This window comes from Panicum virgatum, chromosome 2K, assembly GCF_016808335.1.
Source record: "Panicum virgatum strain AP13 chromosome 2K, P.virgatum_v5, whole genome shotgun sequence".
NCBI classification, from domain to species: domain Eukaryota; kingdom Viridiplantae; phylum Streptophyta; class Magnoliopsida; order Poales; family Poaceae; genus Panicum; species Panicum virgatum.
In genome coordinates this window covers 14,693,968-14,710,851 of record NC_053137.1, presented here as the reverse complement: position 1 = coordinate 14,710,851, position 16,884 = coordinate 14,693,968, and the positions used below count along the sequence as shown (strand labels likewise).

General features: G+C 47.4%; 3 protein-coding genes across 4 annotated transcripts; all 3 read right to left on the bottom strand.

Moving 5' to 3' along the window:
- Positions 1-1,402: 1,402 nt before the first annotated feature.
- LOC120668330 (putative UDP-rhamnose:rhamnosyltransferase 1) lies at positions 1,403-3,261 on the bottom strand. The gene is made up of 2 exons (XM_039948088.1): positions 2,747-3,261; positions 1,403-2,614 (listed from the first exon to the last, which is right to left on the bottom strand). The coding sequence occupies exons 1-2, from the start codon at positions 3,209-3,211 to the stop codon at positions 1,613-1,615; spliced, it is 1,467 nt and encodes a 488-aa protein (XP_039804022.1). The 5' UTR covers positions 3,212-3,261; the 3' UTR covers positions 1,403-1,612.
- Positions 3,262-5,494: 2,233 nt separating this feature from the next.
- LOC120668304 (serine/threonine protein phosphatase 2A 57 kDa regulatory subunit B' theta isoform-like) lies at positions 5,495-10,441 on the bottom strand. 2 transcript variants are annotated; one of them, XM_039948086.1, is made up of 5 exons: positions 10,277-10,441; positions 10,007-10,094; positions 8,326-9,747; positions 5,917-6,289; positions 5,495-5,825 (listed from the first exon to the last, which is right to left on the bottom strand). In XM_039948086.1, the coding sequence occupies exons 3-4, from the start codon at positions 9,502-9,504 to the stop codon at positions 5,930-5,932; spliced, it is 1,539 nt and encodes a 512-aa protein (XP_039804020.1). In that variant the 5' UTR covers positions 9,505-9,747; positions 10,007-10,094; positions 10,277-10,441; the 3' UTR covers positions 5,495-5,825; positions 5,917-5,929. The 2 variants fall into 2 exon arrangements, with proteins under 2 accessions (XP_039804020.1, XP_039804021.1); XM_039948087.1 differs by lacking the exons at positions 10,007-10,094; positions 10,277-10,441 and adding an exon at positions 9,840-9,940.
- Positions 10,442-15,580: 5,139 nt separating this feature from the next.
- On the bottom strand, positions 15,581-16,505 carry LOC120668288. Its single transcript, XM_039948085.1, has 2 exons — positions 16,227-16,505; positions 15,581-16,030 (listed from the first exon to the last, which is right to left on the bottom strand). Exons 1-2 carry the CDS (start codon positions 16,364-16,366, stop codon positions 15,880-15,882), a joined length of 291 nt encoding a protein of 96 aa, XP_039804019.1. The 5' UTR covers positions 16,367-16,505; the 3' UTR covers positions 15,581-15,879.
- Positions 16,506-16,884: the final 379 nt, after the last annotated feature.

Below are 16,884 nucleotides of genomic sequence, written 5' to 3'. Positions count from 1 at the left end.
AGCCATTGCAGGTGCAAGGGGCGAGAGAGAGAGAGAGGAAACAAGGGGGCTACCTTGCTCACCTCAAGGCGGAGCTCCGGTGGTGGTTTGTGGTGAGCAGGGCACAACGAGGCGGCGGATCGACGGCGGCGGCGTCGAGTTCTAGCTCGGGGTCGGGAATGGCAGCGGCGACACTGCGCGAGCGAGGGGGAGCGAGGGTGAGATGTCGGGGTTCGAAAAGGGAGGAGCAGAAGCTCAGCGTGGGTTTTATAGAGGAAGGGAGGGAGGAGCGGGGTGTCCGCCGCTGCGGGGGAGGTGGAGCTCGGTGGCCGGCAATCACAGGGTGATTGCCACGGTGTTTCTCGCCTGGGAAAGGGCGTGCACGTCGCGGGGCCATTATGGCCATTAATGCCGCGAGGAAAGAGGGGAGGCGCGCGGGGCGTCCAACGGCAACAGGCGGGGATCGCGGCGAGGGGCAGGGGTGGTCCAGCAGGAGGTGGAAGACGGCGCCGACAGGTGGGTCCGGCACGTCAGTGAGAGAAGGAAGGGAGGAGGTGGGATGGGTTGGGCCAGTGCAGGTTGTTTGGGCCGCGGGAAAAGAAAGAGAGGGGGAGAGTTGGGCTGGGCTGGAGAGGGAGGGAGTGAGAGGAAAAGTTTTATTTTGTTTTTTTTTCAAATTTAAACACCATTTGAACAAATCCATTTGAATTCAAACAACTTCAAATTTTGGGTGTTACAATGTCCGTGTGTGATGATAAGGAGGGATCGCGTGAGGGGTATCCTGTGGAAATGGTCTAGACAGAAACGTTGCACAACCCGTGATGCTGGGGGTCTGTTTAGTTGGTGAAAAGGTTTTGATTTTGGTACTGTAGTATATTTTGTTATTACTTGACAAATATGTCTAATCATGAACTAATTAGGCTTAAAAGATTCATCTCGTGCTAATCAGTTAAACTGTGTAATTAATTATTTTTCAACTGCATTTAATGCTCCATGTATGTGTTCAAACATTTGATGTGACGGGTACTGTAGGAAATTCTTTGAAAACTAAACAGGGCCAAGCATGGGTGATCGCGACATCTAGCAAATTGTGCCTATGAAGCAAATGAGGATGATTAACGATAGCTGTGCCTTTAATTTTTAGACTCCATGATGAAGATGACTAGTATCCGCGAACTTGCATGGGCACTTCGGGCGGTACTTTTACAACTCCATTGTGGCATAATACATTCATCAAGGCTCTGTCAGTCTGCAGTTCTGCACTGAATTTCTCCTTAGAGATTCCAAGATACAGTTAAGTTGTGCCTCCGTGTACAAAAGACATCTGTTAATGTGGAGCTCATATTCTGGCACTTGTTTGTGCATATTTTAGAATGTTCTTATGACTTAGTTGTCCCGATTTAAAGATCACTAATACCTGATATTAGCAAATTTTATTCTCCTTTTTCATCCAAAAAAATTAACTTCATAAGTTTTCTTTATCCAATTTTTGCATGTCGTCTTTGTCATGCAAAAGTTCGATAAAAAAAAGTACAACTCATTTTTGTTTGCTCGAGAAAGAACGGCAGGCATGTCCAAAGATCAGAATTGAAGAATGCACATGCACAACACCATTTTCGAACTTCATCAGGGTTCACTTGTAGCGATGCAGCAACTCCAGCAGCTCGTCGACGTAGCGCTCCTGCCTCACCCTGTCCCCGACGACCTCCCGCAGCTCCCTGGCCCTGCGCGCCATCTCCTCGCCCTCCTCCCCCGCCACCACCCGCCGCACCGCCGCCGCGACGTCGTCCCGGCGGAAGGACCCGTCGTCGTCCCTCGGCACCTCCACGCCGACGCCGCGTGCCGCCATGGCCCGCGCGATGAGGCCCTGGTCGGCCACGAACGGCAGCATCACCAGCGGGTGCCCGAACCCGAACAGGCTCTCCACCGTGGAGCCCCACCCGCAGTGCGTCAGGAACGCGCCCACCGCGGCGTGCGCGAGCACGCGCACCTGCGGCACCCACCCGGCGGCCACCACGCCTCGCCCGGCCACGCGCCGCTCGAACCCGCCGGGGAGCAGCGCGGCGGCGGGCTCGCCGCCCGGCGCGCAGAGCGCCCAGAGGAAGCGCGCGCCGGAGAGCTCCAGCCCGGCCGCGAGCTCCCGGATGTCGCCCGCCGTCACGGGCGCCTCGCTCCCCAGCGCCACGTAGACGACCGACCTCCGGGGCTGCTCGTCCAGCCACCGCGCGACCGCCTCGAGCGGCTGGTGGTGGCCACCACCGCCGCCCGGCGGCGCGGCGTCGCCGGGGAGGAGGAGGCCGGCGGGGACGACGGGCTTGGCGAAGAGGTCCGTCAGGAGCGGGAACAGCCGCGGCTCGGCCTCCGGGCTGCTGCGGTGGATGACGAGGCGGCAGGACGGGCGGTGCAGCTGCCAGAGGCGGTCCATGTCGGAGACGCCGGAGGCGTTGGGCCGGAACCCGGCGGCGATGGCCTCGGCCTCGTGGCGGCGGTAGGTGAGCGTGGAGGGGAAGGGCACCCACGGCGGCGGCGCCATGTAGTCCTCCGTCGTCCGGCGAGGGCACGCCTCGTTCGCCTGCTTCGTGCCGAGGTACGCCAAGAGGGCCGCCGGCAAGATGAGGAACATGGCGCACGCGATCTTGCATTGCAGTTGCAGGAGCACACAAGAAATCAAAATTGACGAACGAAAAGAATCGATTTTTGGCGATCGAGCAGCTACTAGCTAATCAGTTGCTGCAGCTTCGACAACTTCGATCGCATGGTTGTTCACCTTGTGCTCCTCGGCGATCGGGAAGACCCAGCTCTGGGCGAAGTCGAGTATGATCCAGTCGGGCTTCCTCTCGAACCCGTCGGCGGCCTCGCCGGCGCCGCCCCTGCGGCCAGCGGCGACAAGGGATGCGAACGGCGCGGCGAGGCCGTCGAACGCCGCCTTGAGGAGCCCGACCTTCTCCGGCGGGACGTCGGCCGTCGACTCGGCGCCGGCCGGCAGCCCCTCGACCGCCGGCAGCTCCAGCGTGGCGACGCGGACGCGCGCGGATAGCTCTGGCGGGACGGCGCTCAGCCTGGCGGTGTTCCGCGGCGTGGACACGAAGGTGACGGCGTGGCCGCGCCGCGCCAGGCGCTTGGAGAGCTCGAGGAACGGGATCATGTGGCCGAACGCCAGCCATGGGAACACCACGACGTGGAGAGACGGAGAGGAGGAAGCAGGGGACGAAGCATCTCGGCTTCCTGCCATGGCTGCTGGATAGTTGAGAGCTTGGAATCCAAATGGAAGCGGGCGAGATATCGTGCATGCCTTGCTGCCTTGTAGTTATAGGAAGGAATAAATTGACAAGAAGGAGCTCATCAAAGCTTCTGCTATCCTGATTTTTTTATTCAAAATAATAGAGGGCGTGATCCACGCATGTTAATAATTCAAGCAGGTTTAAATGAACCCATCAATATATGGTTGTACTCCTACTCAGGGTTTTACTCAGCGACCGGTCCGGTTTGGCCGGAAACCGGTCCGTACCGGTGGAATTCAAATTTCGCAGTACAACCGGTTCGTACCGGTATACCGGCTGGTTAGACCGGTATACCAGCCGGTTTGACTAGTTTACCGGTCAGTTTGACTAGTAACCGGCCAAATTCAATTTTTTTTTCTTTTTTTGTTTAAATTCAAATGCCCGCAAAGTATACTAAATGAATGTTTGTATAACATGTTTTAGTCTAAATGAACCCTCCAATCCTTTTTTGTACTACTTTTACATTGTATTTGTATACTTTTGTATGCACGTTTTTTTTGTTTAACTTCAAATCCCCGCAAACTATACTAAATGAACGAATTTTTGAGAAAATTTGACACCATTAGATTCGTCGCACCTTGAAGTATTTTTAGGAATTTTTTGAGAATTTTTCATTTTTTTGAATTTAAATTTGAATTTTGAATTTGGACCGGTTTGATACCGGTCCAAACCGGAACCGGGCCGGACCGGTTTGACCGGTAACCGGTCAAACCTTTGGTGAACCCTGCTCCTACTTCAGTATGAGTGCAAGTTAAACTCTAGGTAGGGCGTATATATCATCCTAAAATTAGCCTTGACACTGTCAGGTCCATATCAGCAAAATATCATGGAATAAGTTAGGATTAATTTATTGTTTATCAACATGGTGATAATAAAAGAATAATGAAAGAAATCTTCCAATCAGGAACTCGGATCTCGGTTTGATTTTCAGCCTTGAGCTATAGAGTTGGGAGTACATATTGAAGGGCCAACTTTAAATGCGGTATCGATGTCATTCCTCTATTGCCTATTTGGGGTTTGTTAATACCCAAATCAGACATACCTAGCGGAGTTTTAATTGGAGGGCCAAGGTCCAAAATTTCCTTTTTCGTTTATGAAAAAATAAACTAATAGCTAGAATCACATCATTTGATGCTGTCATAACTCATAACAAGACAACCTGGAAGAATGAACCGAGTTAGAACTTGAAAGTGAGATGAGAAACGGACCATTTGAAAGCGGGCATTATTTTGTCCTGATAGTGGTGTTCTTTACTGAGAACTAATTTGTTTGAAAATTCAGCAGTTATTAAACAGACCATATTCTTTTCAGCTTCTTTGATTTGACAAAAGCATACGTCCTAATGACAACGATTGACATCCAACACGAAGAAGTGAAGATCAAGGCATCAGCTTCAAACACGTGGAAAGAACATGAAACTTCAGAAAAGTTTGTCTGTTATGGATTTTGTAAATTCAAAAAGAAAATATCGTATAAATCTGCTCATTCTTTCATCCTTCTATAGTTATAGTTGAGTTCCAAAAAAACTCTTGTAACATATTTTACAAATTTATTTAGAAAATTATGTTGTTGCAAACAGGGGTTTTTTATCATATTATTCAAATTTAGAATGAAAAAGAAAAGTTGATATGCAGTTTATGTTAGGCAAAGGATGACCCAATTAGCAATGGGGAGGTGGAGAAACATTAGGAGCGCTGCGTTGACCAGCCGTGCCAGTGTCAGATTTGACCTTGGTGTCCATCAACCTCCTTGCTACAGCCTACAGAGAGTGAAAGAACACTCAATTCCAATAGCATCAGGTAACCATGCGGGCTCTAGGCATGTTGCCACAAATTCCAATATAACCTAGCAACCTTGTATTTCATCAGTGCATGGGTCAGTTTTCCACAAAATACCCAGTGACTTTTGAAGCAAGTTAGCACGAATTTCAGCAATGCCAAGCAAATGCTCGCTGTGCAATCTCCTCACAGTTTTCCCAGGTATCACGTTTCACCGCTCCATGGCAACCAACCTGAAAAGGAGGCCTGCAAATTGCCAGCAGCTCCATGGCTTCTCTTTGGAGGCAATTGTAGCATCCTGACTGAAGTGATTCCATTCCCTGCAAACCACGACTCTGCCGGAAGGAGGCAGACAGCAGGATGAAACACACCAGCTCCTGCATGGCATCTGCTCGCGGATCTGAGACATGATCCGCCAGCATTCACAATCATCACAAAACCATATTATCAACCAAGTGCGGAAGGAAAGCTTAAGGGACTTTAATCACATAAGCCGATCACCCGCCATCCAAGCATAGAACAGGAACAGAAAAGGCATGTACCAGCTCCCCTTTAATCGATCTTATACGGAAGAAGAAAAAAACATTCTCTGACAAACTACAAAAGAGACTGAACCACCAGAATGCCGAGAGAAGCCATGGCATGTGATTTACAGAACTGATGCACAATTGGCTTCCCATATCTCTTTTCCTCTGTTTCGCACACCAGCCTTGGTGGCTTCATATACCCTTTTTTGTTTCCTATCTACAACCCAATCCTGTACAATGCCGGATGACTCTGCAAGGACCTGCAAACACCAAGGATCCAAGTATTATCAAAACTGCACGAGATTAACAAATACTTGAATCAACTGAACACATGACAACCAGCATGCTTACCCTTTAAAAGTTCCTACAAGCCTGAAGGTTGGCGGGGCAAGGGTGGAGAGACAAGGACAGCCTCGCCACTTGTGACTTTGGAGGATGCAATCTCATCTAGACGTTTCCATGCCGCCACCTGCTTCAGCTTAAGCTCCTCCTCTCTGACTTTGTCTTCCTCATATTTCAGCACACATTCAGCAAACAGCTCAGGCTCGCGATCGGAGAACAACTTTTGCACGTTCAGACTGAGGCTCTGCACGGCCGGGTTCCAGTGCCCATTTATATTTTTCTCCAAGGCAGGTAAGATGATAGGAAGGATCACCTTACTGTTTTGCCTAATCAAACTCTCCACGCGATCATTGTTCCACAAAAACAATGCTCTCTCAGCAACCTAAATAAAGTATAAGCACATTACAATATATATATATAAATATGCAATTACCATAGAAGAAACAAAACAGAATGGTAAAGACTACATAAATATTGAGTATCAAGGTCAAGCAGCATTTTCCCTGTATTGCACAAGTACACATAAAATTATAGCAATGAGTATTTATAGTATAGACTAATGTGTAAAAATAAATCATGTTTCCATATGAATATAAATTACCAATCCTGGAGGGCTGACTATATTCACAAGTACACACCTCAGTCAACAGTAACCATTCAAATTTGGTATACATGGTTTTCAAAAAAAAACTTCAATTCATTGTTGTTCTCCCACCTCATACATATAAAACTAAAACTCAAGCAGTACCCTATAAATAGCACAACTTTGGATCTAACAAAATTAACCATCTTTTCTTAAACTTGCCATTAGCCCATTATAGAGTCAAATATAAATGATAAAGAACGACATCCTAGAATGCTCAGAGAGGATACAATAAAACAATTAAAACTTCTAAATATTGCAGCACACGCAAGTAATGTTTTTAATAAAAATTATACAAAACCAGAATGAGTTACAATTTACTGTTAATGACTAGATATGCTGCATTGATGCACTTCCCAAAAACAGATCTAGAAACTTCCAGGTAGACGTGCAACCAGGGGCGAAGCCACATTCACTTTCCCTGGTGCACGTGCACCATGATGAAAAATAAATTCCTAGCAGTTGACTCAATTTTTACCATGTAAATTATATCAGTTTTGTTTATGCAATAGAGTGCACCAGGGTCATTTCAATCCTAGCTCCGCCCCTGCGTGCAACATATAGAACTAGGTCCCATCTGTGTAATTTTGTTCGTACTCTTCAATAGATCAATGCTTTATCATGATACTGCAGAGAATAAAGGGATCTCATATAGAGCGCACAGTTCACACCAAGAAAAGAAGAACATTTGAGTTATGTGTCACTGGGTTTATTCACAGATCTTGCAAAAGTTTATTCCTGAGCTCCAAAAATTTATTATAGGAATACAACATGCTTTGTGGCACATGCTCACGACAGGCTGCACGCTTCCTCTAGCTTTCAGTAGCAAAGGCAAAGCAGAAAAATGAAGGGGGGGCTAAAATCTTTTATTTTATGCTTTTTTGTGAGATAGTGAGGACCAGTAGAAAATTTGTGAAATAATTAAGGAAGCAGCAAGCATCATAAAATTGAAGCTTCTTTGTTTCCTACGCTAAGCCTCATATTTGGGCCAGCCCTGTAGCCGTCATGCCACTAAAATGTTGGAAAACCCATCTTTAAGGAGGAAATAGAATGACATGAGTGCATGCCGAACGATGGGTTGGGAAATCCCATGAAGCAGCTAGAACGATCTTTAAAAAAACCATCTGATTTCACTCCAAATGTACTTAACAGGATTCTGGACCAAGGAATGGTTACCTAACACAAGTGGAGATTAAGTAATCCAACATTATTTATTTAAATCTTAGAAAAATGTAACTAAGTTCAAATCCATGAAGATAGAAAGGACATTGTTCTGTGAGGAACAAACTGACTAGACCAACATAAATTAATTCAAAATGGCACAAGCTGAATGGGCCCTGCATTCCGCTGTCGGAAACTTAGGAATTCAAGATGTCTACAAAAAGAAACTATGTTTTCTCAATTCAAATTTTCATTTACGGCTCTAGAAAACAAATACCAAACAAACAGACAAATATGAGGTTGATGATATGCACTGCACATACAAGCAAACACATTTTAAATGCTAATGCTAAGAAGCAAATTGCGAATAAATAGATGAAACAGCTGAAATTTGTTATTTGAATTGTTGGTGAAAACGATGTAATACTGTTATAACAAACTAACATGGAACTAACATTTAGCCAAGCAAAATATGATGATTGTTTCAGACGATATCTAATCCAATTCTGATGAGGTAAGAGTACACAACAAGCCAACAATTCAACCATAGGAGAAACAGGCAATAAAGCTGCATAGAGGGAATAATCATCAAGGATAAGGTGAATGATATTTACCTGGAAGTGAGAGCTGTTAAAGCAGCGAGCAACTTGGCAGAAAACAGGAACCATACATTTTTGAAACTCGCTAGGTTGTGTTGCTTCTAGTATCTCTTCCAACTCGCCCAAGAAGAGTACTTCTTTTGGGCTGTTTGTGACAGGCCAATATTTTATGATGCCCCTAATAATAGTATCCACAAGCTTGCCATCTTTTTCAACAAACTGTGTAATGCAGTAAGACAGCTGCCGGTGGTACATTGAAATGCACCTTGCCTTGTGAAGTGGAATTAAGGTCCTTACAAGGAACAGTTTGTGCTCTTCCTTGAGTGGCAAAGCAAATCCATTGATGATGCTTCCTAAAATTTCCAAGAGCTCTGCTATTCCATTGTGCTTTTCAGTTTCATATATGAACTGGTAGAATACATTATTGATAGCCTTCCGGATAAATGGCCGATACACCATGAACTTCCCATAGATACGGTGAAGTACCATCTTAAGGCAGTCCCTCTCCCTAAGGTCCACAGAATCAAAGAGCTCAAGCAGCCTTAGAATAAAGGAATGGTCAACATATCGTTTAGCCAATTTAGCATCAGTTTCTGCAGATTGAACAAAATTCAAGAGCAACTCATACACAATATGCAAGTGTGGCCATGCAGGGTCCATCAATGGTTCATCCTCTTCTAAATCAAAAGCTTGGAGCACCTTTTTCTCCCTGGGTGGGACAACCAGTGTCCTGAACAAGTTTGCTGAAATCATTTTTGTGATTCCCTCCACAACAATCTCAGGGAACTTTGTGTTAGCTGTTCTAACATAATCGAGTATCTCCATCAATGTTTCCACCTTTATCTTCTTCTCCTTTATGTTCCTTGTCGGGTCCGAAAAGTCAAACAGGGTGCAGCACATGTTCAACTTTACGATGAGCAGGTTCTGTTTCTCCGTATTTGGCACATCCTTAATGCTCGGCAACGGTCGGAAGTAAGAAGAGAACAAAGCATCATTTATCCTCGACTCCTGGAACCCCGCACGGTTTCCACTACCATAGGCATGCCCAGTACCCGACAAAACTTGCTGCTGGCCACTCAGGTCGGCAACTCCAGAACCCGACTGCTGGTTCAACGCCGCATGCCTCCTCCCACCAACCGACTCCTTATCTGCAGTTTTGGACGCCTTGCGCCGCCCAAATATCTGCTTCATCATACTACCACCCAGACCGGAACAGCTGACGCCACCCGCCGAATCAACACGGATAGGAGATTCAGATCCTCCCTGGAAGAAACGGCAAAAGGCGCTCCTTGCCCCTTCCGCGGAAACAGGAGCCAGTATCACACACCAAACCCTAACCCCTCACTTCTAGTCCGCGGCATGCCCTCACAGAACACCAACAAAAGCTTCGGTATTGCTGAGTTAGTGAGTTATCCTACCAAATCCAGTCACTCCAACCTGCAACAATGGAAAACTGGGGTCAGGCAAACCGATGAACATCTCAGCCATGCCAGCACTTCACAGAAATTGCAGCACCAGTGCAACCATACCGCGAAACTCAGACTACCTCCCCACACCCCAACCAACAAATTCAACCAAAACCACAGCCAAGCGAAGAATGTACCAAGCTACCCAGACCACCCCCCCCCCCCCCCTCCCCCTAAAATCTCCGCGGCCCAGTTGAAATCAGTTGACGGGGCGGCGAAACGGAACCAACCTGAGGCGATCCTCCGCGGCGTGTGGTCCAGGAACCCGCGGGTTTGGCGCAGGCGGGGCGCGGGATGGCGACCGACAGCGACCTCTCTCTGAAAAACAAAAGCAGAGCGAGCTCAGCGCAACGGTCAACACGGAGTCGCGCGGTCGCGGCGCGGGGCCCAGGAAAGCGGCGGCGCGGGCGCGGGAGCACAGCAAACCCCCCACCACTCCGCGCGCCGCCACCTCCCTCCCTCCCCGGGGCCGCGAACCGCGAGAGAAGAGAGGTGCTCACCAACTACCACCAGCGGCAACGGCGACGGCGACGGCGACGGCTGGCTCGTACGCTCCTCCTGCCGAGGTGGCGGGCCGGCGCCGGGCCCCGCGGGAGCTCGCTTCGAGGAGCGAGTCGAGCGCGGGGGCGGACCTGGCGAGGAGCGGAGCGCAGCGGCAGTAGAGGGAGGGGGGGGGGGGGGGAGGGCACGAGGACGGAGGGGGGAGTTGCCTTGCTGGATCTCCTGGGCTTGACTTCTACGACTAATTTAATCCCCTTTTCCGTTTCTGCCCCCCGGCTTCCTTTTTTTTCTTTATTTCTTTTCTTCTGTGCAGCCTCTCCTCTGTCTCTCTCTCTCTATCTCTAGAAGACGGCCGTGGCAGAGCGATTCCGGGCGGTAGCCTGCCTGGACAGCGTGTCCGTTTCCGCCCTTTCCAGTTTCCACGGCGTTTGTTTCCTTCCATCCATCTTTTTTTTTCCAAAAAAAAGACTTTTTTGTTGGAAACACGGCAGGGGTGGTGTTTGGTGGTGGTCAGAGCGCAGAGCCAGCCATGTTTGCTGGCAGAAGCGCGAGGGCCTGGAGCGCGGACGATGGCGTTCTGTTTCGCCTTTTCTCTCAGTGGGTGGTGACGCACACCGGGTGGTATGGTTATCATGTACCTCTAGGTGAGGTGGATGTGGGGAGGGGGGCACAAGAACATTGCAGTGGGTGCATTGGAGCCGTTTGATGTTTTAGTAGGTGTTAGTTTGGTATGTATATGCATGGTTACGCAATCGAGCTGTTTGCGGAATTAGGGATTGGAAGCGGTGAAATTGGGGGTTTCCTGATTTGGGATGGTGTCGCGCCTCGTGTTCGTTGATGCCGACGGTCAAGTATTTTCTCCGAACGGGCTCAATAACTTGTCGTCTTGTACGTACGACGGTCCTTCTGCATCACGACGCGACAACTAACTCTATTGTGTTGTCGGGCGTTACCGTGAGAACCTAACGTCAATCATTAATCACACGAGCAGCAAAACCTCGACAAAAATGCACCCTACAATGTCGCCGCCACTCCAACCGTCCAAAGCTTAGCTACCTCCTGTGCCCTAGCATGCCATCAGTTTGTGACATTTAGCCTCTTGTTATGAAAATTTCAGGATTTCTATCAAGCGTCGACACGATATCCTGATGTAACAGTGGATTCTCCACAGTAGAATCAAGAAGTATCATCTCAGTGATTAGCATTAACAATTTGCTAACCCTGAAATCAAAGATAATGAGTACAAAAAGTATAGGATTTTGGAGAAAATATGGAGTAGTTGGCGGTTGAGTAGAAATAAATATAAAAGATAAGGGCATTTACAGAGTGAAACAACTACTAGCTACTCAATACTTTGGAAGGGACTGCAACGAAGGCTGAGAGAGGATTGTGGGGTAGGGCTAGAATAGGTGACAGTTTCAAATAAATGAATATGTTGAAGAGGAATTTATTGAGTGGAACAATTTCTAGAGACTTGAGTTGTATCCAAGTTGATATGCAAAAGATATGGAAGAATCTATCTAAAATTAAAATATACTACTCTCTCCATCCAAGTATGATTGATACTCCCTCCTTCCCCGTTTATAAGGCATACACGTATATCAAGATTCAAATCTTCTCATCTTTGACCAATAATTTGACTATTAAATTTTTATTTTTATAATGCAAATTTCATATGATTGGATTCATAATCAAACATAGTTTACAATGATTATAAGTTTATAATCAAAAGTGATATAATATATGATAAATAAATAGTCAAAGTGTTGTTTAGAAGACCGTGTCATGTTCCACCATGCCTTATAAACGGGGAAGGAGGGAGTATATTTCAAAAATTGAAAAATTCAGTTTTGATCGATGCATTTGCCTCCGCCTCATTTTTTCCACGAGGATGTCCATTCGCCTCCCCGTTGCAGTAACTCCGATGGCCATGCACACCTCGGGATGGATCACAGAGGCAACGGCTTTGCCCCCATGTGGGTCCGTAGCTGTTAAAACTCGTGGGAGACAATGAGTCCCAACGACAAACGACTGCAGAAATGAGGAGAAAAAGATTTAAGAGATTAATACTCGTGAGAGATAAAGAGTAGATTGATAAGCAAATTTGTTACCCTTGGTCATTGTGCCATGTGCAAATATATCAATCATACTTGGATGGAGGGAGTATATCCCATTTATATTTTATAAGTTCCCCTATGGATTTTCATTTTAAATTATAGGATCTAGATAGATATACATAATATACTAGGGCTTCTTGTTGAAACATGAGTACCCAATCATAAATGCAGTACCAAAGAGAGGGACAAAAGGAAAGACAATGTTGTTTTGTTTTCCTTTTCTTTGAATGGCTTACGAATCACCGAATGCTTATCATGTATCCAAAGGTAATGTGGAGAGCACATGAACTCCATGAAAGATTCATGGATCCATTCTACATTAGGTGTGGCATGGGCCACACTCCTCTCTGCTCATGCGATCTCTAGATGTTATGTTATGCATTGGTCTTTTTTGAATTGTTTACGGAATTAGAAACTTGAAATGAAAAATAAAATTTACATCCTAATTGGGATAGTGTCTCACTGATGCCACAAGACAAAACTTATTCCCCAACCAATCTTCCATACCTAGTCTTCTCTTGTGCGCTAGTAGATCTATCCCTTCGCCAGCACTCCACTTCATGTTGTTCTTTATGGGCCATTTTGCATTGCAATATGACAATTCCACTTCTTTTTGTCGGGGTTTTACCATGAAAACCTAACTTCAATCGTTTACAACATGAAACAAAACCTTATTACATCACCTAGACTTTCTATATTTCACATTGACAAATGTACAGTACCATGTTATATACCATGCGACACCTTCCTTCTATGCCCGTGGCATATATTAGTTCATGACATTTCGCATCTCATTATGAAAATTCAGACACCTCTATCGAGCGCCACTATGGTATAGCATGCATAATATATAGTTAATAGTTAGACTTCCAACAAATTAAAGAATTATAGATATATGATCTCAATGATTATAGTTAACCGTATACCTAAAACAAATATAAGATTTTGGAAAAGATAGGGCAATTTATAGTTGAGTAGAAATTAAATGTAAAAGATATACACATTTAGTGAGTGAAAACATTTGCTAACTATACAATACCTTAGAAGCTAAGGATCGCACCAAAAGATGAGAGAAGATTATGGCGCGGCTGCATTATATTGCACCGATATCTTAAGTTGCATCTGATATTATATTCATAATATATGGAATAATTTACTATATCCAAATTATATTGCACCAAAAGACTCGTGTTGTCTTTTTCATGAGACATAATATATGGAATAATTTATTACAAATTAATATGTACTATATCCTAATTAGTACATCTATGAGATTCCTCATGGTTTTCATTTTTAATTGTAGTATATAGATATACAAAACAGACTGTAGACATAAGCTATAGCATAATAATTTACTACAAATTAATGCATACTATATCCCAATCTTATGTGTGAGTTCTCTCGTGGATTACATTTTCAATTGTAGTATGTATAGATGTACGAAATAGACATGCGTTGTCGTTGTGCATGAGTCATAATAAGCTTTGGAATAATTTACTCATCAAAAAATAACGCATATTAATTATATAGCAATTATATCTGTGGATTCCCTGTTGGATTTTATTTTAACTTCTAGTACACAAAATAGAATTGTGTCGGCCTTCCGCAGGAGGGGGCTCCTATCTATCTTCTGAAAGATAGATAAGCCATCGATCTTTAAAGCCCACTTTAGCCCAATTATCTACTACAAATATGTTCAACATTTTGATAGAATCAGCTCAATATTTTGTTAAACATATTCAACATTTGGCTTTTAAAATGTTGAAATGATGAAGACGAAATGTTGAAATTAGAAACCTAAAATGTTAAAAATACTAAAATGGAAATATTGAATAGAGTTCTTCTCAAGCGAGCTTCGTGTTTCTCTTTGGCGGCGGCGCGAGGCGGGCAGCAGCATTGGCAACGCAACAACAGCAGCGCGCAGCGCGGCACGGTAGCAGCGGCCGCAGCAGCAAAAAGCAGCAGCAGCAAAAAGCCGCAAGCAGCAACGGACGCCGCGAGACGCAAGCAGCAGCTGCCGCAGCGCAGCGGCAGCAGCGCGCGGCAGTGGCGGCGGCAGCAGCAGCACGCAGTAGGTGCGGCGGCCGCGCGTGGTGAGCAAGCAGGAAGAAGAAGGTTAGAGATAAATAGATCTAACGGACGATATAGTTTGCACAGATCTTAAACATTGGAAGATGGGGAAGAAAATTTTTTCCAAAAAATATATAGGATTTTCGTCTGCAAGAGACATGTATAGGATACGAATTCAGAATGCAGGCGGGGCGGGCTTTGCTGCGAACACACCAGCTCAGCCCGCGCCACGAACCCGCATAGCCTGCGCCGCAAACCCGCAACGCTGGAGCGGGGCACGCGGCTCTGGTCGCGGTACCCAGCGGCGCCGCAACGGCCGCCAGATCATAGCGCATTCGCCGCCGCGCGCTGACATCTTCACCATCCATACGAGCTCACGACGCGTAATCAAACGTGACGCGAGGCAGATGAGATACTGACGCCAGACTCCAGAGCTTAATGTGCAAGCAAAGCTTTGCACCCAGCAAACAGGCTCCAATGTTGCCGCCAGTGTAACAGCCAGCTCATGCCTCGTGATGGCACACGGCGATGCGGGTTGCCACAAAGCCCGCAAAAGACTCGCGGCGGCATGCGGGCAGCCGCATTAGGCCGCAGGCGTCCTTGCGGCTGATGCGGACGTGAAGCGGCCAGCGGCAACCCGAATACGAATAATTTACTAGAAATTTTGTTCCGGCAACCTTGGTGTTTACCTCCCGTAATTCAGCCCAGCCAGCGAGCAGGCCGTGGTCAAGATAGAGAAAGGCCGCCAACACCGAGAGGCCCAGTCGCAACAACGGCCCAATTCCCAACCCGGCAACAAGTTGGGCGGCCGGATTACCCTTCAAACTAGCACAGAGGGGGTCGCGGAAGCAGCAGCGTCGTGGGCGCACGCGAGCCGCGCCGAGCGTCAACAGCCTGGACTGCGTCTCGGAGCCTTTTTCATTTCACATGGCACAACGCAACGAACGGCCGGTGGAGGCCGTCGTAGCCAATGCAAACGCAGCCTCTGTTTCCAACTTGCTCCGTCGTTCGTAAAGGTCACGCGCGCACATCGCATCAGTTTGTTCAAGAATTCAGAAAGGCCAAGCAACGCATATACAGTACTAGTTAGCTAACCAAAAAAAAGAAGATTCAACAAGGCACCCAACTGTTAAGGTTATTCAGAACGAGAGCAACAAGAATTATATTCGCGTCCCAAAATGAGGAAAAAAAAACTTTGAATATGCCCGTTCACAGCCAGGGCCATGACAGCATGCATGCTGTCACATATTTGTTCTTGTTGTTAAGAATATAGGAGGAGTATGTTTACGGTGATACAAAAATAAACGTACCGCAGACAATCACGGTAACAGCTGCTGAATGTCAAGAATAATTAAAATTGTGCGGCCGACCAGATGAGCCATCGGCCGCGGTAGATATGGAGACGGATTGATCTACTACTTGGGCGGGTCCGCCATCCACGAGTTGAGGTTCTCCATGATCTCGGGCTTCCTGCCGTCGATGAACTTCCTGAAGCCGTGCTGCGAGTACCTCTTCCCCTCGTCGTGGTTCTCCAGCACGCCCGCCGCCCTCTTCTCCTTGAGCACCCTGCGGCGGAAGCAGCAGTTGGTCGTTTAATTTATTTCTGATCGTCACCACACGCACCCACCGCCGAACCCAACCCAATCCAATCCAACCAACTAAAAGCTTCGCATACGCAACACAGCACGAGCAGCAGATCTAACGAATTGATCATCTTCGATCTATACATGCATCCTGATCGATGAGCACAGCACGCACGCACCTGACTTCCGGGTTGCCGGTGATGTTGCGGATGAGCTGCATCCCGCAGATGCCGACGGCCGTGCCAGTCGCGAAGAAGAGCGGCCACACCTCCGGCCGGATCCACCGCTTCGACCACGACCCCGCGGCGGCGGACGCCATCGTTCGGATCGGATCGCCGGAGCCCGGAGGGGAGGAAGAACAAGCGGCAGGCAGGCAGGCAGATCTGTTTGCTTCTTTCTTTCGTGGCTCGCAAGACTAGAGCTAGCGCCGGCGTATTGTGCGGGACTGGCTCGCCTCCCGGCTTATATAGGCGGCGCCCGGGCCGGGCCGGGCCTGGGCCTCGATTGGGTTCGTAGGGTTTTTTCGAATTGAATTTGAATGATGAAAAATAAATAAAAGAAAGAAAGAAAAAGGCTCCTGCCGAATCGGACGGGACACGTTGGACACGCATGTGGACGCGGTGATCGCTCGCGATTCGGCGGCGGCGGGCGCGGGTCGCCTTCACATGCCGCCCAGTTGCGCACGCCAGCCTGGCCCAGCCCGCCAGCCAGCCAAGGCGGTGGTGGGGTCGCCGACCCGAGGAGGAGAACAAGGACAACTCGGCGTCGACATTTCCCTGCCACGACCGAACCGGCGGCTTGCTCCGAATAAAGTTTTGAGCGGCGGAAACTTCCCCG